This window comes from Meleagris gallopavo, chromosome 1 (assembly GCF_000146605.3).
Source record: "Meleagris gallopavo isolate NT-WF06-2002-E0010 breed Aviagen turkey brand Nicholas breeding stock chromosome 1, Turkey_5.1, whole genome shotgun sequence".
Classification (NCBI taxonomy): Eukaryota; Metazoa; Chordata; class Aves; order Galliformes; family Phasianidae; genus Meleagris; species Meleagris gallopavo.
The window spans coordinates 132,999,745-133,021,361 of NC_015011.2; the positions used below are offsets into that span (position 1 = coordinate 132,999,745).

The 21,617-nt window shown below is 43.3% G+C and overlaps 1 protein-coding gene and 1 long non-coding RNA gene across 3 annotated transcripts in view; one reads left to right on the forward strand and one right to left on the reverse strand.

Annotated features, from left to right (window-relative positions):
• Nucleotides 1-21,617, forward strand: part of SH3RF3 (SH3 domain containing ring finger 3) — an 87,032-nt gene that overhangs the window by 30,651 nt on the left and 34,764 nt on the right. The window contains exons 3-6 of the mRNA XM_031557667.1: nt 160-507; nt 12,644-12,744; nt 16,070-16,240; nt 19,793-20,044. Coding sequence (XP_031413527.1) covers nt 160-507; nt 12,644-12,744; nt 16,070-16,240; nt 19,793-20,044 — 872 coding nt within the window. The remainder of the gene's footprint in view (nt 1-159; nt 508-12,643; nt 12,745-16,069; nt 16,241-19,792; nt 20,045-21,617) is intronic.
• On the reverse strand, nt 16,478-20,135 carry LOC109371114. 2 transcript variants are annotated; one of them, XR_004162413.1, is made up of 4 exons: nt 20,045-20,135; nt 18,168-18,346; nt 17,604-17,730; nt 16,478-17,457 (listed from the first exon to the last, which is right to left on the reverse strand). It is a non-coding gene; the product is annotated as an uncharacterized LOC109371114 (long non-coding RNA). The 2 variants fall into 2 exon arrangements; XR_004162412.1 differs by lacking the exon at nt 17,604-17,730.

Genomic DNA, 21,617 nt, shown 5'->3' on the forward strand with positions numbered 1-21,617 from the left:
CTTCCCTTCCCTTCGTATCCCCTTCCTTTTCCCCTTCTCCTTTTCCCCTTCTCCTTTTCTTCTCCTGCCACTTGTTTTCCTTTCTGTTCCTTTTTCCTTTCCTTTTCTTCCTCTGCCTCCTTTCCTTCCTTCTTCTCTGTCCCCTTTCCCTGCACCCAGCTCAACGACTCCGCCAAGCAGCTCATTGAGATGGACAAGACTTGTTCAGCAGCCGCCGCTGGCTGTGAGGCACCACCAGATCCAGCTGCAGCAGTGGGGCTGGGGCCGTGTCCCACACCAAGCAGTGCAGGGGCAACGGCAGCGGCTCCACGACCAGTGGAGGGCAAGAAGAATGCCAAGAAGCGGCACTCCTTCACCGCCCTCAGCATGACTCACAAGTCCTCCCAGGCTGCCAGCAACCGGCACTCCATGGAGATCAGCGCTCCCGTCCTCATCAGCTCCAGCGACCCACGGGCAGCTGCTAGGATTGGGGACCTAGCACACCTGTCCTCCAGTGCTCCTGCCCAGGTAAGGAGTAAGGGACTTTGCCCGACCCTGCAGCCTGGAGGGCATGGCTGAGGGCTGCTTCACCTCCTCCAAAACAACCCACGCTGGAGCCAGCTGCTGCAGAGCACTGTCTCTCTTGTTTGACAGGATTTAGCACTACAGTTTTTCCTGCCCATGCTTTAAGAGTGAGCGGGCATGATGAGCTGGAGAATAAGGCCAAATCATTTTAGGTTTGTTTCAAAGAAAAATGGAATAAAGCATGTTGTTGAGGGCGTTGTCCAAATGCCTCCTGAACAGGCACAGGATATCAGCCGCCTCGCTAGGAAGCCTGTCCCAGTGTTTGACCACCCTCACAGTGAATACATGTTTCCCACTGCCAAGTCTGATCCTCCTCTGATGCAGTTTTGTGCCATTACTTTGCATCCTGCCATTGATTCCCAGGAGCAGAGCCTGGCACCTTGCTCTGTTTCCTCTCCTCAGGCAGCTGCAGAAAGCAGAGATCACCTCTCAGTCTCCTCCAGCCTAGACAGCCCAGTATCCTCAGCCTCTCCTCACTTAGGACATGCCTTCCAGCACTGTTGCCAGCTTTGGTACCCTCCTCTGTATGCAATTATTGACTTAACCTACATTAAAAAAGAAGGCAACAATCCTACAGTATGTACATATTCCATCACTTTCTGTTATAGAGAGGAATAATATTGAGTGATCCTGTTATCCTTACTCTGGACTGTACTTTCTCCCACTTAGGGTCATGTTACCTGTATGAACGTCATGTGCTTGGTACACATCAGGGACAAAAAAAATTTGTAGAGCGATTATTTCCTTCCATATCACTGGAAGACAAACAATTGTGCTGTAGTTTGGCAAGTAGCTGGTACTTGGTTAGCGGCCACCTCCCAGAAATGCTCAACAGGATACCAGATATGCATGCGTGCTGATGAGTAGCTATTCACTTCTTCCCTGCTCAAAAATCCCAGCAGATCCAAAGCACTTCTGGGCTACTGCTGCCAAGGGGTGGGCAAAGCAGGAACAAAGTCTGCGGGGATATGCTGAAATTCTGTGCAAACACCCACTGCTTACACTGATAAAGGGATCCAAATGGCAGTTTGTAGTTTGGAGGTGTAGAATTAAATGGAGAATAATAATGGTCTAAAACCTCACTGTTGAGGAGAGTGAAGGTGAGGATACGACCCTCACTGGAAGTGGCATGTATGCCAAGATGTACTGGGACATCTGCGACTCAGTGCAAACTCTAGCTGGGAGTGAGGGTCCCAGGCTCATCCAGTAAATGACACCCAGGTTTTTGGCACTCAGAGCGACACATTTGGACTTTGCAGAGATGTGACAGTCTGTGGCTTTTCTGTTCTTGTACTAGTTGAAGAGAAAAGCATGCACGTGCTTTGCCAGAGTCATGTGAAGGCTCAGTCTAAGCACAATCCAAAAATTAGACCAAAAAGCAGAAAGTGCTTTAATTACCCTCCCCTGCTTTGTCAGAACAACTGGTGTGCAAAGCCCCGCTCACTTCACAGACTGTTGTGGTGTCTGGATGCATGTGGTTGGGGCCAAGAAGGAATCAGTGTTCCTCATAGGAGCTTTAAATGCATATTGTAGGGAGGTTAGCTGATCCTTCACACTGAGAGGAGAGCATGAAATCTATGTCATGGTGAGAGGCACAGCTAGGTCTGGAGTGCATTGAAGCTAGCCCAGTGGGGACAGGGAGACACAGGGACAGTGCTGTAGCTCCAGTTCTTCTGCCTTAGGACTCAGATCAGGCAGGCAGGCAAGGCAGCTGGAGACATGCCTCTATCACTGCTGGCCAAAGCAATCTTGGCCAAAACTTAGAGAGGGGAAGAAGAGTCTTGCTTGCTGGCTTCAGCCTTGGAGAAAAGAGATTTATCGAATCATTAAGGTTGGAAAAGATTTTTAAGGTCATCTGGTCCAACCTCCAATGCATCCTCACCATGCCCTCATAACCACATCCCTCAGTGCCACATCCACATGTTATCTGAACATTTCCAGTGACAGAGACTCCACCACCTTCCTGGGCAGCCTGTGCCAGTGCATCACCTCCCCTTCTGAGTAGAAATGTTTCCTAACATCCAACCTGAACCTCCCCTGGTGCAATTTAAGGCCATTCCCTCTCATCCTGTTGCTGTTACTTGAGAGAAGATGCCAGTCCCCACCTCACCACAACCTCCTTTCAGGTTGCTGTAGAGAGCAATAAGGTCTCCCCTGAGCCTCCTCTTCTCCAGATTAAAAAATCCCACTTCCCTCAGCCATTCCTCATAAGACTTGTGCTCCAAACCCTTCACCAGCTTTGTTGCCCTTCCCTCTGTCAAAACATATTATTGCAGTCCCAAATATCCAGTCACTGCAAAAGTGGCATTTGCACGTGTGAATGCTTTTGTCTGCTTTTGGAGGCCTTACTATTTCATGTGTGGTTTGAAGGACTTAAAGATTTGCATTTTCAAACTTCACTAGGAATCTATTGGGAAAAAAAATGTGGAACTGACATTCTCACTCTGTTCTCCTGACTGGAGGAGCAGCCTGCAGATAAATGCCTTACTGCTTCAAGACTTGCAGTGAAATCACAAGAGCTACTAACATGACTTAGAGAGTACTACAGAGAGCTCAGAATCTGCCTCTTACAAAATGAGCATTAAAATTGGGCATCTATATTTATGTATCTATTAAATCCATAATTTTAGGGGTTGCATTTTAAATCAAAATATCAGAAATGTAGCTCCTTCTCTGCTATCTGCTGAGACCTGACACCGCTCTCAAACAATTAACGATTCTGCGGCTTCAGACAGAAGATAGACTCAGAGTTTTTATTTTATTCAAGCGTGGCTGAATGCCAGCCAAAACAGCACAAACAGTGGACCCCAGCATAGCCAAGTTGAGGCGTTTGGAGCAGCAAGAGTCTTGTGTTCAGATTATTTTGTTCCTGAAGACACTTGGTGTATTTAAGGTGAGATATCCTGTGAGTCTCATTAGGGATTTGACATGCTGACAACCCACGGGCTGGCTATTCTGCTGAAGGGTTGCTGCCACCAAACAGCACTGAGCTCAGTCATGGGAAGCAGGGTCATTCTCTTTCCTCCCTTGGGGACAGACCTGTCTGTCCTGCAAGTTGTCCTCATTGCCCTCTCTATATAACCAACTCAGGCCCCTGCTAGTCTGCAGCAGCAAATTTGGCCAAAGTATATTTTTTAATAGGGTAAACAACAAATTTACAGTTTCAGTGCTGGCTGTCAAGCAAATTTATGCCTTTCTTTTCACTCTTAGTTTCAAAATTTGATTTACTATATCTTTAAATATCCTTGAAATTTTCAGACACTTCACCACTGTTTGTTTAAATTCATCTTCTCATGAAAAAAAAATTAGAGGATTTTTGTTCAGTTTAGTAACTACATACCAGGATCAGTGATTAGCCTGAAGGAAGCTTCTGCCTTTTTAAAGAGTTTGACATGCATTTTTTCCTATAGCCTATCCTTTGAACAAGCAGAATTCCTCATCCCTGGAGGCACTCAAGGTTGGATGGGGCCATGGGCAGCCTGAGCTGGTAGAGGGCAGCCCTGCCCACAGCATGGGTTTGGACTGAGTGGGCTGTAAGGTCCCTTCCAACCGAAACCATTCTGTGATTCTGTGATTCTATGAATTCAGTCCCAGAAGCTCTTGAACAGCATCAGCTGCCATACCTTGGGCCACTGGCCAGTGTCTGGTGGAATGGCCTTCCAAAAAGTGGTGTCCATTTCCCTATAAACCAGAGGCACTTCCATCTGGGGCACTTGCTTTCTTTCAGCAAACTGTCAAGGAAACAGAGATGTTAAAGGCTGCAGGAACTTAAAACCGAGGTGCACAGTTCAGATATTTCAGTAATGTGCAATATATTGCACCCCTTAAAAGTTATGTCATGCATGGTGCTATATTCCTGTGGTTTTTGTCAGTATTTGTGAATTGGAACCAGACTTTCATGCAGAGCTGACATGTTTTCTGTTTTTATGAGTTGTTAGGCTATAATAAGCCTCCTGCTTCTTCAGGAGGGCACAGAGCTCTGCATCTTAGCACTGACGTGCAGACCATAGTATGAAATCTTAGGCTCTGTAGCACTTCTGCATATTATTAGTTCAATAATTGCAGACTACAGGATTTTGATAATACAGTCATCGTTCTTTAAGCAATATCTAGTCAACAGCTTCCCAATATCCAAGATGCATTTTGAGAGTCTAAAAGATATCTTCATTGGCTGCATACCTAGGAATGCTCTAGGAATGAGCAGGATCAACTTCAGTCTACTTCAGATGGATAAAACAGTGACTGGGTAATCACAGTAGTCAAGACACAAAGCATTTCTTTTCAAAGAGGTGATGTTGGGATCTTCATTTTGCTTGCAGCCAAATTTGTTCTGTGCTTTTTGTTGCTTGCCAAGTGTCACTCACAAAACCTCCATCTGAAAGGTGATAGCGTCAGTCCCTTGTGCAGAATGTCCCATCGTGGGTGCTTATTGAAGGTGTGAGATGCCTGTGATGGAGCAGAAGCTGAATTAGGTTACGGGCGCAGAGGAGATGCTCGTAACCGAGACTCCCAGGAGAGCAGGAAAAGTCCCCCCAGACAGCAATCATGCCTAGGCCTCAGGTGGCTTGTCCTGCTTCCATTTGCACTCCTTATGAATTATTCGTCCCTGCTGTTTGGAAAGGTCAGAGGTCAGTAGCACACCAAACACCCTTGTTTTCAGCAGAAAACGCTTCTCATGAATAATGAAGCGTGACTGTGTGCACACCAGGACAGCAGCTGAGAGTGGAAGAAAGGATGCTCCTGGCAGGAGGAACTTGTGCGCATACTTCGAACAACTCATCACTATGCACAGGAAATCTGCTTGTATCTGTGGATGTCAGAATGGGCTCCTAACCGGAGGCCACGTGTTCAGGAAAAGCTGAGAACAATGTCTTGCACATTCCCAGTCCCAAGCAGCAACAGCATTTGAAATGAAAAATCTTCCTTGAAGTGTCTCCCTGTATAAATCATTTGGAAGTGTGACTCCTTATCAGTTACTTAGAAGCGCTGGATTTTAACTGAGAAAATGTAATAGCAGAACTCTGGTTGAGCCTTGGCTGATAGCCTAAATGTGCTGGCCATGAGCAGCATACAGATTATATTTAAAATCCAGAGACTATGAACCTTTCATTTTCAAGTGTCTAACAGGCTCTGAGAAAAGAAGAGAAAGTCATGTATTTTTCAGCTTTGGTCTGGAGTCCAAATTGTATCCAACCTGCTCTGCTGTTGGCTGCAGATGACAATGGACTGTACATCCAGAAATGACATTTAGACAGCTGAAACAAATGGCAGCCATCTCAAGAGTCTGCGCTGGTCAGAATGACAAAAGAAGTAATATTAGTTGGTCTGACCTGTGTTTCTGTTATTTGGATCTACATATGTCATGAAAGCAGTGTAAGACTTTGCTGAAATCTAACCTACATTGTTTCCTAATTTTCATATAGTCGCAGTTCTACGATGAATTGCATCCAGCTGGAGCCAAACATTGCCTATTTGTTGCATCTCCATTTTAAATAACTTCATTGAGAGCTCTTCTTGTAGGGCTTTGGAGGTTGGGAGGAACTGAGTTTTTTAAGCAGAAGTTCAGGCAGGCATGCAAGCTGCATTTTGTATGCTACTAATAGCGTACATAAATGCTAATAATACTAATTTAAATATACTCTGTATATTAGGATATATTACATTATTTGTCAAAATGACTGGAAGTGAGACACGTGAGCTGACTAAATCTATGGACTGATTACATAAGCTACTGAGGATCCAGATCAAAGCACAATTCCCTACCAGTGTGAGACAATGTGGTCTCTTTATCCTGTAATTTGTCTCATCATGAATACATTTTGAAAGATTTTTCAGGAACCACAAAATCTAATTTTTGACTGAATCAAAGCAAAGAAGGCTGAGCTTTAGAAGAGCATTTATTCAACTGTGCATGAAATCCTCTTGCCTGTAAAACAAAAACAAGTTTGTTTTTCTTTCCAGCTACTCCTCAGGGTACTAACCCAAAAACACTTTACCACTAAAATCATTTTTGCACAGGGGTAATCCCAAGGCTTCACGCTGCCTGCCAGTCAGCTGCTGATTTGGAAGACTCAAGAGCAAGCAAGTCTCTCTCTTGGTATTTGCACTACAACACAAAGCACTGTCCGTCCAACACACTCTGTGTGCACACGCATGACATTTTAGCAGAAGTGACCACAGAGTGTATTTTCCCTTCTTGTTTGTGTGGGATTTTTGTTTACTTGTTTACCACTACCATCTCTCTGAAGAAGAACTGACTACAGGAGCCATTGCACAGGATCCTGATAAGCTTGTTTTTCAATTATCGAGAGGATAATTATGAACTTGGGATTAAATTAACATCTTTTAGAGGTCAAGCCTTCACTGTCTTCCCTGTCTTTCTGCCTTTGAATTTTTATATTGCTTGATCCCAAAATTGTGAGAACCTATTTGCTGTAAAACCATTTAAAGCCCCAGGGAGGAGAGCTAGACACCAGCGCCTGGTGCTGAAAGGGTTATTCTGAGAGAAAAAAAGACTGAATAAAATATAATTCTCTTGGTACTCATTCACATAATGCTTAATTAGGCCTCAACTGGGGGAACTGAAAAGCTGCAAAGCAGGATAATCAGCGCTCTTATGGATGGTGATGTCAGAGGAATATTTGGAAGAAGGTGCCAAAAAATATTTGGGTTTTTCTCTCCAATTCACAACCGTTTTTAGACTGCAGCATGTTGGAAGCTCCAGGAATACATTTGTGTGACTTCTCCAGCTCTCTTCATAACCGTGACCTATTCACAGAAGACATGCTCTAGAATTTTTAAGTATTAGGAGCCAAAAAATAATCAGGGCCAACAGGATGGTATAATATGCAGCCTGACCACCATCCACAGCCATCAATACACACTGTAAGAACCCCTCCATAAATACTGAATTTTATAAATTTAGCTCCAGTTTTTGCAGGAAGAAACTGGAAATTTATGCAGCTATTTATGCAGCTGCAGCTGCCATTGTTCATGGATATATTATTATTTTTTACACACATACCATTAGGGAAGAAAAAGTCTTACTTCAGAGTTGGAAAGTCTGTTTCAGCTCCTGCTGTGGTAATTAGCATTTGATGAGGCTACTTGGTCTTACGTGTAACGCTTTCCATCAATACTTGGTGGCACCACCATGCATTAAGTACTTATACATTATTTCTGGGAACATTAAGGCCCAGAGTGATTGCCACAGTCATTGTTTTATGGAGTCAAGTGAATTAGAGAAATGAGTCACAGGAATCTTAAAGACCATTAGCCTATTTTTGTGGTATTTGCAGAGGACAGTACATCAGCCTATGTGAGTTGAATGTTTGAATGTTTTTCTCTTATTATAAAGTAATACTAAAGAGAAATTCTAAGTAAGCTGTAAATATGCATTCAAGACATTAAAAGAAATTTCCCTGTGAATTAATGAATGTGATAAGTGCCCTGTGGTGAGACAGTGCTGGATTTGCTTTGAAGTCAAAATAGAGATTTCTGGTTGGTGATTTTCTTGATGATAGAACATTCACACGATTGCAGCAGCAATTTTTTTTTCCATGAAGGCTGCTGCAAACTGCAGTATTCCTGTACCCTGTTCCCACTTTTATCATTGTCTTCACAGCTTCTATTCCCCTCCAAGACCGAGTCCTGTGCTTTTGCAAGACACTTCCCTAATCCCTGCAGGCACTACGTCTTTTCAAATTATACAACAAACATGGCCTCAAAGTACTAGTAGGAATCTAAAGTGAATCTATAAGGGAGAGAAAAAGGATGGTTTATGCTGGAAGTCCAGAGTACTAATCCTTCTGCTTTCACAGAGGTGTGAGTATAAAGAGAGAAAGGGAATGAATTTGAAATGCACTTCCAGCCTGGATGAGCAGTTATTACCTTTAATTTCCTGATCTCTGTGGGCTTGTCAGTAATGTTTTGCCTGTCTGGTTGTTTTTAAATATATGTCAGACCTGACACAAGAGGCAACAACATCTCAGTAGTGCATTATTTACTCAGGAGTATATGCTATAAAGTGTAATAGAACTATATCATTACATATACATTAAAATATGATTTGTTTTGATGTTCCTGTAGTTCTCTTGTAAATAACACTTATCAGCTGGAGGAGGAATGAGACTCATCTGAGCTTAGGCTTGTCGCAGTAGCTTCTGTGAAAGTTGCACTATTCATTCCCATCAGGAAATGTTGACCCCTGGCCCGCACAGTCATCTGGAAACTTCAGTTTTGTCAGCTAGCTGTGGGTCTCTTCATTTTGGGTGTGACCCAAACAGTGCCATTATTTATTTAAGTATCTAAAAACTGTATTGAGTCAGATGGAAGTTCTACTCAACATTTAGAATTCCAGGGTGCAGTGGCATAACTCTGCAGCACATCATACAATCATAGAATGATTGAGGTTGGAATAGACCCTCAAGATCACCAAATGCAGCCACCAAGCTCAGTCCCACCACTAAGCTGTATCCCTGTGTGCACACATCTCTTCAGTGCCTCCAAGGCTGGGGTCTTCACCATTTCCCTGGGCAGTCCTTTCCAATGCCTGACCATCATCTCTGTGAAGAAATTATTCCTGACATCCAATCAAAATTTCCCCCAGAGACACAGGCAGCCATTGCCTCACATCCTATCATTTACCACCTGAGAAGAAACTGACACCCTCCTCGCTACAGCCTCCTTTCAGGCGACTGTAGAGAGTGATGAGGTCTTCCCTGAGCCCCCTCTTCTCCAGACTAAACAATCCCAATCCCATCAACAGCTCCCCATAATTCTTGCTTTCTAGTCTGTGCACTAGGTAGATATCCTCCTCATGAGAAGTGTGATTGCACAGCAGACCTCATCTGGAAGCTCAGCAGCCAAGCATTTAAAGGCATTAAAGGCTCATAAGGATACAGAGGGCCACTAGAAGGCATTTTCAGAAATGAGTTCTATTACTTAGGTTGCACTAAAATCTGTGGGAATTGGTCAGAGAAGTACTTCTTAGTGCCTCACTGAGCAAACTCTGCAAGGTGCCTGTTTTTATTAGAGCCTCTTAAAAACCTGACTGTGAGAAACATCTCCTCTCATTAAGGCCTAGTGACAGCAATCATCAGAGGTACGGGAAGGACGAATATCCCAATTCTGCAGTGTTGGGGGCCTACTCTGTGTAATGTCTGTGCTATCAGAAAGGATTGATCAGTACGCAGACTTCCCAAAGGTTATCCAATACAGAAAAAAAATCAGAGTGTTGTCTCAGATTCCCATTCCCCTGAGCAGATGAAGAGGAAAGGAGGGCATGTTTAGAACCTTGTTCCTTAGATCATGATAATGAAAGTACAACCTGGCTGTAGGGCTAAATGTAGGAGGAAAACAGTCCTGCTGCCCTCTGTATGCTCCAGGAGAGCTGCCACTGCAGCTGCAGAGACCCACATAAAACTATGGACAGGGGAAGCAGAAAGTTAAACTTCTAGCCAAGGTAATCAAAAGTGTGAGGAAATAATAGCTGAGTCTCTCACAGTAGACAGTGTCTACTAATCTTCTCGCAATTATTATCTTGCAAAACTATCTTGCAGGATTGTATCTTGTAATATGAACTAGAACTTACTAGTTATAAATGAAACAGAGAATGGGGAGCCTGAAAGAGGAAGCTTAGAAAGCCTTCACCAACTGTGTCAGGGGCTGTAAATGCAAAGCAGTGAACTTTCAGGCACGTAGCAGCAATCAGGCAGCCACTGAGAGAACTCATCACAGAGCATGGGGTGCATGGAGCTGCTGAGAACAGTACTTGTCTGAAAGGCAACGCCAAGACACGAACAGATGAGCTGGATTCAGCACTGTGGAAGGCCATTGGGCCCTGCAGAGTAAAACTTGATGATGAGAAGCTGGAACATAGGCAGACTGGCAAGAACCCCATCATGTCAAACCTGCAGGAGGGAGCAGCTATAGAAAAATTGAACCACAATCAGGAAGCAGGCGCTGATTTAGAGTTCAGATGCATATGATACTAGGCTGAGCAAAGTGGCAAAAATGAGCAGTTTGTAGGGTCCAAGGCAGCAGCACCAGGTGCAGCAGTATTACAGTAACAGACAACAGGCAAGAAACCAAAAATCAAGTGGATAGAAAACACACAGGGCTATGCTGATTTCTTCGGAATTGGTCAAGGGAAGAAAGCAACATTGACAATTATGTCTTAATCCCTAGGACTGTATGCTGGCACAAGCATAATAGTAAAATAAAAAGCATCTAGGCTCGTGCTTTCAGCAATGATGTTGCAGTAGCCACCACCTTCAGCAAAAACAAGCAAATGGCTGATGCTAACACAGCTGCTGCTCTCTGGGATTGAGCAGAGGTGTGCAGAGAGAGGGCTGAATGATCTAAGGGGAGGATAGCAGATCTCTTGGAGGCAATTCATGTAGCTCCCATAAGACACACGCTGGTGGTACAACGCAAAGAATTTTGCTCCAGTTGATTTCCCATGTACTCTGCCTTTCTGCCCAGCATGCTTCTCATTAACAAGCTCAAAACAAGTGAGGGATCATGCCCCAGCTATGCCTACATTTTTTGGTGGGTTGTTACTACCTCGCTGATGTGACAGGGAGGATTAATAGAGCCTTAGATGCAGAGTTAGAAAGAATACTTACTTTTACACACAGGGCTAAGAGCTGCCTGGAATCTTCCTTGTTTGAATGTGCAGCCAGAAAGTGGGGAAATAATGAGAAAAAGGAGATGTACTTGTCACTACAACTTCATGATTGAGTGTGGATGTTGTGAGAGAGGAGACAGCTTGCTGCTTGTTGCCAAAAGCTGGGGAGTCACAGAGCAGAGTCTTCATATTTCACTGCTTGATTTCTTAATGATATTGTGTTAATATTCAGCAAAGCAATATAAATTAACAATGAAATATCAAGACATGACACTGTAATAATTATGTGGGCTTCTCTGGAATGAGGTGACCTTGAAATCCTTTAATTAAGTAGCAGTGTGTGTCTTGGTTTAATTCAGTGTCATTTGTAAGTGCAAAGAAATGTCTCTGTGTTTCTGTTCCTAAAATAGACCAAAATTTACTGTTTGCTAGATAGCATTTAGAAAGAAAAATGCTGCACTGGAGGTCTGTGAACCGCTCAGAATCTTTGCTGTATGGAAGAGGCTCTGTCTGAACCTGCAGTTTGTACATAAATCTAGGATTTGTAGATCCATTCTACGTATGGATGTGCATCCAGCATTTGGCTGGACTTACAAAAATAATCTTTTGCTCAGGTAAACTATTGCACGTCCCATCAATCTAGCTCTGCCGTATATTTGAAGCAAAGATATGTTGCTACAGCCCTTGTCATTATTTCAGAGTAAGTTTCTGAGCAGGATTCATTTTTGACATAGATGAATAGGAACTTTGGTGAGACAACTCAAAAGAGTTTGCCCTACATATTTTAGCTCAGCATTAAATTTTGAAAGAGGAATTATCACACTCAGATTTGCCTTTCAACATCAGTAGCTGGAAAATGTACCTGCCTGGTTCTCTGTATGAGAGTGGTGGTTTATTCGCTATGGTAAAAGTAGAGCATAATTTCTCCATTCAGAGGTTCTCCTGTTCTGGGTTAAGCTGTCACCTGTCTCTAATAAGGAGAGTATTGCTCAGGACAAGAACCATATACAGAGATGTGACTACGTTTTGGAAATGCAATAATATATTCTTCCCCATTATGGGAATAATTTTTATGGGATAAGTCATTAACAAAATGAGAAAAAAACAAGCCATTGAGGGAAATGGATACCTTTACCAAAAAAGCTACTATTGCAGAGATGTACATGTTGAGCGGATTTTACAGAGCAGTCAAGTAGTTTTGTTTCCTAAAAGTTAAGGTTTGCGCACAGATTACATCTGATTTTCTCTGGCATGTACGTAGAAATGCAGTTAATAAGCTAATATCCCCTCTGTCAGAAATGTGCTTCTGAACGTGTAAGGCTAAACAATTTTTTAATGCAGCATTATGAAAGAAGGAAGTCTGTGAATTGAGAAATGGTGCGCCTTCATTTCCGTTTCAGGTAACAGTGAGCTTCACCTAAATCCTTGCATGTTCTTGTATACTTTCAGGATTCCTCCTCGATTGGAACAGCCACGGTGGCTGGTCCCAGGACAAGTGCAATAATTGGAGATCAGGGAGTACCACCGAAGGTCCAGCTCCCCCTCAATATGTAAGCATTCAGCTCATCTCACTCACTTCTTACTCTTTGTTTCCAATCATGTGCATGTGTACATGTGTTTGAAATCTGCAAGCATGAATCTCAGCTCAGGAGCACTGAGAAGAGAGATAGCACAATTTCTTACACAACTCAGCCTCTGATGAAGCTGAAAAATGAATCGTGAGAAGCAAGACTTCCCTTTCTCTTTGAGACTCCTGCTATATTTCTTACAGCTACATGAATCACCGTTAAGGATGCCTCTCAACTAAGGAAAATCTTCCTCCTTCATTCAGCTAAAGCTCTTTGAAAGATGTAGTCCTATGTAATCAAACATCTGATACATTCATCGTTAACCAGGAAAAGGTGACCCATCTGCATTTTTTTCAGCGCCATCAGCAAAGGCATCAAACTAACATATAAAGTACAAGGGTATCGTGGGCATGTGAGCTTGTTATAGCGTGTGGAAAAACAGAAGGTTGACTAGGTACAGAATGAGTGATAGCCTTTGTTATAATAAATCTCTTCCAGTCCAATTGGCTAATTTGGTATCTGTATAGTCAAAGTTCTCAGCCCTTTCCTCTGATCACACATGCTTCACGTAAGCAGTAGAACTATATAGATACATACACAAGCATACCAGTATTTTAGGGTTTTTTGGTTTTGTTTTGTTTTGTTTTAAATGAGTAAAATAGTATCTGAATTCAGAAATTATCTTCTAAAATAACAGGAAATCTGCTTTAAGGAGAATGGTACAGTTGGAACAGAGCAAAAGAAAAATTGTTCTTGGGTACCAATGTAAGGCCTGCACACCTGTGGGGTACTACATGTCGCTGGGTATCCCTCAGAGAGGGATCATCATCACCCTGCAGACACCCAGTTGGAGCCTATGTGACACACAAGCGGGCAAAAATTTATTTCAAATGGTGTCATAATCAGCAGTATTTCTGATATTCAGTTGCTGAATCAGAGCAATTCCTGGCTCTATGGCAGTGCCTCTGCCCTTGTGCCTCAGCAGCCCTCCCCTGCTCCCTTCTATTCTTCTCATCTCTCCTGAGAAGCAGCCTCATTATCCACTCAGACATTTTGCATTGACAAGCCAAGCTCCAGCCAAGGAGTTATCATTATTTGAAGGCTGTACCAGACCTGGAGAAGCTCAGTCCTGGACAGGGCCATGGGAGTTTTGCATTATAATTGGACTCACAGATTGTTCCCCCAGGCCAAGACTGTGATCTGCGCTCTTTCTTAGACATTTTTAGGGAACTGAGTTGGGGGAAGATTTTTTTAGGGAACTGAGTTGGGGGAATTTGCAAAGAAGAACAGAAAGAAACTCATAGGAGAATTGGAGACAGCTGCAAAAGAAAGCAGTCTAGAATCCACATTAGGGCATTTTTCTCTGAACCTTCTTCCAGTATCTCAACCTGTTAAATTACATTATTACATGCAGTCCTTTGGGAAAAGGGCTAAGTGAGTGTGACCATCTAAAATGTTCTGTCCTTGACCCCTGATTTACCCCTAGCTCCTGAATATGAGCCAAATTTAAGCAGTGATTGTAAAAGGTAAAGTTGAAGCCGTGCTTTTTGCTATCTCAAATAAGTGCAGTTCCCAGCACTTTGCGTTATGTCCTAACAGAACCCTGTGCTGAAGGATTAGCACTGAAGCATGTAACCTTATTTCATGTCAGGGTGATGCACTTTAATGTTCTGCACTTCAGATGTAGCCTCATGTTTTCCTTCAGGTGAACAACAACAGACCTGCTCAGGACCACCTAATTATATAGACTAAGCAAAAGATGTGCAGGATGGTTTCTCCCATCTGTTGATTAGTGAAATACAGTTTCTGATTAGGTCTTTGTACCCCATGCACATGGTAAATATGGCCAGGCACATCAGCCTAAGGATGCCCCAAGGAGCTGTTACCAAATATTTCATATTCTGTTCATTACTGCTATTTATTTACTGCCTTCAGAATAAAAATAAGGAAATCTGCTGGTGACATAAAGGAGGAGAATCAGGAAAACTAACAGGATTTATTCAGCAATTATACTTCCTAGAAAGCAAATGTAAAAAGTCATGTATCATTTTTATTGGCTGCAAGTCTAAAATCACAGTGGTTATAGTTTTCATTATTTCTCTGGTTTGGAACTATAAGTTAGGCAGCAAACCTCTTCTCACCCACCCCTGAACCTAAGAGCATTCTGCTGCACTTTGTAGTGTAAATGCACTTCCCATAAGTGTTTCCCAGTTTGTCCTAATCTCTCTGTACCTGTCAAACACAAAGACAAAAGAAAACCCAAAACTCAATGTACAACCTTGATCAAGAATCACCAGAAATCCCATTGTGCATTTGTATAAAGGTGACAGTACCAAAAAAAAATTGGTGTTTACAAAGGAAGTGTTGTTCTGCATGTGCATTCTTGCTATCCTATCCAGACTTCCTGTTATTCCCCAAAGTGCAAGCAGTCATTCTTAATTTTCAACAAGGATATCTCTAAGCAGAGAGAATACCTTCAGGGACTTTAAGTTGTAGTCATTTCACAACATTAGACACGTCCTCAAAGTAGCAGCGGAAGAACAAAAAGAGATAAAAAGGAAGATTCTGAACAAAGGGAATAAATAAATGCTGTAATTAAATAAATAAAAGGCTCTATGTAGTGGGACTGGCACTAAATTCTTGAGTATACTTGCATACAAAACGTCCACAGCCAAATTCTACCACTGAGCTATGTCAGCCTCTGTCACTTTTTGCTTTGCCCACACAGTACAAGTATTACCAAACTGTATCAAAACAGTTCAGTGTGTTGTTTCTATAACCCAATAAGCCAACATAAGTAGCACAGTGAAAAGTGCAAGAAAAGCAGCCTTCAACATCTTTGAGGTAGCTTCCCCATGAAAAAAGCTTCTTCAGAAAATCCAGACAGTAGAGGTGGTTCACACCCTGAAGCACAGGAATGTATGGTTCATCCAGACTTTGAGAAGCGTTCCTGCCTGGGTCCTGGTTGCACTGACTGCAACTGCTCCTTCTTCTGAGATTGCTACTAAATTCTTGAGCTGAGTGATGCTTTGTGGCAGTGTTTTGCTTCAGTTGCACCCCGTGTGGAAAGTTTGCTTTGCTAATCTCTAAATTACTCCCTCCCTTTAATCTCATTAGCTATTCCCTTATTGTCTCAGCACACAGCTGATCTGTCTCTGCCATTCCTTGTTCCTTGTGCTGTAATGATGCCCCTTTTCAAGCACTGCTTCAGAGCAGTGTTTCTGCTCACTTTCTGCTCCACGGGGCTGGAATTGAGGTGGTGGCTGATGTCAGCTTTGCGTTTTCTTTGTGTGACCTCTCCCCACAGCTACCTGGCCCTGTATGCCTACAAGCCCCAGAAGAATGATGAGCTGGAGCTCCGCAAGGGCGAGATGTACCGGGTCATTGAGAAGTGCCAGGATGGCTGGTTCAAGGGGACGTCTCTGAGGAGCGGCATGTCTGGGGTCTTCCCAGGGAACTATGTGACACCTGTTTCCAGGTGAGGACTGCCAGCCAGGGTGGAGGTGCCTGAGATAGGGTAGGAAGGATTCTGTGTCTGGAGGATGCTGAAAACAAGGTGGCTCTGCTTTTAAATCACGTTCCCCATACCTGAAATTTTCTAGTCCATTGCAGACTTGGGTAACATGACTTGCTGGTGCAGCATCAGTTATCCACACCCTCAGAAGACTTAACTAGTTGCATTAGGTGACAGCATTTACAACCCCCAACTTTACAAAGTCTGATGTTCCCAGCTTTTGTTATTGCATAGAAGGGAAACGAGTCTTTAGCAGGGCCTGCTGTGACAGGCCAAGGGGAGATGGTTTCAAACTAAAAGAGGAGAGATTTAGATTAGATACAAGAAAAAAAAAGGCTTTTTTTTACAATAAGGATGGTGTAGCACTGGATGACCATAGAGGAGTGGATGCCCTATCCCTGGAGACATTCAAGGCCAGGCTGGACAGGGCTCTGAGCAATGTGATTGAGCTGTAGATGTGGAGTCTCTGTTCATTGCTGGGGAGTTGGACTAGATGATCTTTAAAGGTTCCTTCCAACTCAAGTGATTTTATGATTCTGTGATCAATTTGCTAGTTACTTTGCATTGTTTTGTAACTACTGGTCATGTACCAGGACTAAACAAAGCAAGGAATGGCTTGCTTTGTAGTAGCTCCTCACCTATATTTTGTTTTTCTGAAATTAGCTGTTGGATCATTTAGAACAAGACTAATGTTTGAACCATTAACGTTCAGAAGTGATAGAAGAGTTCAGCAAATTGTTTCACTTTAACTACCCTTGTCTGTTGCATGGGATGAGAAAAGGAAAGAATAGCATGTATGTGGAGGAAAGCCATTTGTCAGAATTTGGTATTGGAAAAGAACAAATCAGAGTGTTTCTGATCCATACCCTGCTCTGAAATAGTCTGAAAGCTGAGGAGAAAATTCACAAGCGTCCCCAACTGCTTTATCACATGTGCTTCTTGCAGACAAGTGCTGCCATGTGTGTGCCCATCTCTCCTTTAGAGCAACTCTGGGTTTGCAAATTGAGTTCATCTCTTCTCACATGCTGTCAGTGCATCCTCCCATAGGCACACAATCCCCCATCTTTTGTTTCTCTGCAGAGAAAGGTACTCCACTACTCAGAGAGTGTTGATCTTCAAAAATTAGTCCAGGTTTCTTCCATCTTCAGTTTAAATGAAGTCTGAAGTCTGTAATATGTGGTCTGGGCAAGAACAAAATAAAGAGCAGATGAGCAGATGAGCAGATGATGACTAAGCCTGTTGACAGTCCTAATACTGCATTTTACCTTAAAAAAAAAAGGCATTACTTCACGGGGTCTTCACTGCTCATCAACCTAAATGTATTTACCTGATTTTATAGAGGCCCTCAGCAGCTTTCACTCCTTGTCTCTTCAGTTCTTAATTAGTAAAGCGATTTGTGCTGAAGTGTTGTTGATCTGAATCAGCAAGACTTTATTAAATGCAGCATGTCACAGCTAGATCAAGACACAAAACTGCTGAAGGGCAAAAGTCCTTTCCACAAAGCCCAAAAGCAGCTTTATGATTATATTTATGATCCTTTGCACTAATTAAGTTTCTGTGTAAATCACTGTCAGTGAGAACAGCAAGAAAAATCTGCTAGCAACAAAATACCTTATTTGCTGCGCTTTAAACTTGCTTTGTTCCCTTTCATTTTGACAGTAAAGCAGAGAGTTAGATTTGTACATGGTTTTCTGCCACTCCTTACAAAATCCAAGAAAAAGAAGTTGACCACGAATTTAATAAGAGTGAACTAGATTTACAAGCTGTCAGAGCACATGTGAGGAAAGCATGGTGAGAAAAGGGCAAGCCTCTCCAGGTAGACTGAAAGATATATTTTGCCATATCCAACCTCCACCCAGGAATACTGCGGTCACATATGAAGTTTTTGTACCTGTTGGTGTACATTTGCCCAAAGGCAGCCCTCAGTGGACTACTAAGTGTCCTTTTCTGGCAAACCCAATCTAGCACAGATGGTCAAGCCAGTTCCAGCTGATCCTTGCTCCTATTCTGCCAGCTTTTCAAGGCAGGTGACAGTCAAGATTTCCATTTGGTGGGATTCCTAGCTTCTTCCTACTTGAAAGCAGATGAAAAAGTTTGAAGAAAAAAAATCAGAGGAATTACATTTAGCAAAATGTAATCCAAGCAAACCCTGTCTAGATTTCATGTGATACCAACACTACGGTGTTTTTCCTCCTGTGTTTTTCTTTTTTAAGAGAAGGGGCAGAGGAGACAGCTGTTTTCTAAACATTCTAACCTTATCTTCCTCCCTGTGCTTTGGCCTCTCTATCAGAATTTCGCTCTTCATCCCTCCAGTCTTTTCTTGGGGTTGCTTCTCCAGTTTATCTTATCCTCTGAATTGCACCTGATTGTTCAGCATACTCCCTCTTCCTGCCTCTCCCACACAACTGCTTGGGACCCCAGTACTTTTTCCAATCCCACCCCCATATGTTGGTCTTTTACCCTGTCTGTTATATCCTCCTCCTTTGCTCACACCCTACAATGTCTTATTTCCATTTCCTCCATAATTTGTTCTGCATCATATCCCCTTTGCTGCCCTTTGCTGGTGGAGGCCCTTGGCACATGGAGCAGCCAAATAGAAGAGGACAGCACAGAATGGTACCTCTGTTTCATAGTGTCTCCTGCTGGGAAATTGCTGAGAAACCTGAGTAAGAAACTCAGCAAGAGCTGCTGAGCAGCAAGCGAGTTTGTCCATTGCTGTCCTCCTGCCCTGGTCAGAGAGTTTCTAGCTCAGTGGTAAGAGGAATGAGAAGTGATTTAGACTGAACTCACTGCATGGCCTCGTTCCTCCCTGCTGAGGTCTTCATGGTCATTCAGACGAGAGAAAAGTTATACATGCAGCTTAAGATAGCAGGAAAAGAGGGGCCAATTATTGTCGAATTTCTTTCCCAGTAAGGGTAGCTGCAGTCTTTTGCCTTTTCTATTTTCTTAGCAAGTCTAAGCTAGGGCTGATTGCACAGGTAAAGCTCAGGAGGCAAAGCAAAGCTCACAGATAAAGCAAAGGAGCTCAGGCAAGCCCACCCCTGCCAAGCCTGCTGCTTTTCAGTCCCCTTCAAAAGCCACGCGCCAATTTGCTGCTTTCCATCTTGTTTTCCATCTGTGAGGCTCTATGCAGTTTCGGCCCCAAGGAAGATCTCCAAGTCTGTTTTAATTATTGCTCCATTATTGCCTGTAAAATAGCTTCTGGCCCATAAAACAGCATTTGGGAGATACTAATTTCTTCTGAATTTAGATTTGCATTTTCAGGTGAAATTATATAGACAGAAGCATGGCCTAAGAAAAAAACTGGTTGGAAAAATTATCTTTTCTATTTTCACCCTACTCATCTTCACATGGGATGAGGGGGTAAAAATGTCCTCCGATGTACTTATTGTGTGTCCCGTGAAGATACAAATAAAGCTCAGCTTAATACTTGAGGGAGTACCACATTGAGTAACTGGGGGTGCCCATCAGCGTGGTGCCCGGCTGTAGAGATCTGTGATCTCCATCTCCACACAGGGTGCCAGTGGGAGCCGGGCAGCCCAGAACCAGCGCAGCCGGGGGAGCTCAGGCCCCGAAAGGAGCCCCAGGATCCATCCACCCTGTTGGGGCCGTGCACGCCACCGCCACTGCTGTCAGGCCAGCCGTCCCCATCACAACTCCTCAGACGCATCCCCAGCTACAGGCAGCCTCTCCGCAGCTGAACAACTGCCTGAGGTACTCGGCACAGCAGCCCGCCAACCAGACCCGCAGCGCCATGCAGATGGGTACGTACGTGTTCCTGCAGGAGCCTCCACAGCCTCCCCAGGCTGCCCATCCCCGCAGCTTGCTTTCACCACTTCCAGCACAGCTCTGCGTGGAATAGACTGTGCTTTATTTGCTTGTAATATTTATAGGTTTCTATTGATCTCTGGGAACCGCGTTGTGTTTATCAGATTGTTCTGTTGCTACAGCTGAAATAGATTATGGTGTTTACAAATATTTATTCAGTTTATCTGAGCAAAAGCAAGCACCCTGCATACTAAGGAGATTAGCAGTCCCAAGTCCGGTTGGCACGCTGACTGAGAAATACTGCCCGTATCACAGAGCGAGGAACACACATCTTAAAATTAAGAAGCATTTCATTGGGCTGCAGGGATGAAAGGTATTTATTAGGCAGAAGGGGACTTAGTGTTAGTGATAGAGCGAGAGATCTGAAAAATACTGCCACCTTTTTGGAACGAGAATAAGAGCTTCTCACGCCAGGGGGGCTCTGTTCTTTCTGGGTTTCCTTTTTGATGTATGGCACAATTTTCTGGAGCACAATTTATTCCCTCTTCCCTGATGTTAAGCAGCTCTGATGTTGAATAAAGTAAAAGTAAATCCTGCGGTGGAACTTCACAGAAAAATTTAAAACATTTTGTTTCTGATATTTTATAGGGATGTGAGCCACAGTGTTTACAAAGGCAGATCAGCAAAGGCTGTGAGACTGAGGTCTTTGATACAAAATGAAGCAAACCCAAGTGAGCAATATAGTGTAGTGTAAGTCATGAATTCATGCCTTTTGAAGCCAGAAGGGACCAGTGTGACCATCTAATTTCACTTCCTGCACAGTACAGGCCAAAGACAAGAAAATGTAATCAAATACACGTGAATCTGAATCTGGAACAGAGCAAGCTCCTTCTGCTCAGCAAACATCAGCAGGACTTCACATGCCAGCCATATCGCACTGGGGGATAATCTATTTATTCTCTTTTTGTGTAGTTTAGAGGGCTGCTGCTTTCCCCTCAAGACACACTATCAAAAGCCCTTCTGCTCCTGCAGTACAAAGGCAAAAATGTCCCGTCTTGTGCAGGGCTTGCAGGGTGCTAAGGGAGAGCATCTCTGGTAGCTCACTTTCTGGGAGCTTCCCAGTGCATCCTGTGCCCATGCAGACAGGCAGGTGGGCTCCCCTGAAGTATTTTTCTTCACAACATATGTCCTGACTGATATATATATATATGCAGTGATATATAGACTGATAGATACATATATACAGTGGACCACTGCCCCTCAAGAAGGTCTCTAAAGTCCTGCAGGATGAGGTAATGCACATTCCCTTTCTGAGAAGCCTTCCAGGAGAAGCAAGCTGGCACAGTATTCAAATCACGTTTTCTGTTGGCTTGCAATATGTATGAGTAACAAATCAATTTTGCACAAGGCCACTAATGTAGGAATACACCCAAAATGAAATATGAGTGGTGTAGAACAAAAATAGCCTTCAGTGAGCATTGCTAATTAATAGCATGTTTGATGCAGCACAGTCCAGATCCAGAGATCCCAGAGCAAAGGCATACATTGTAACAGTAAGAAGATGAAATTACAG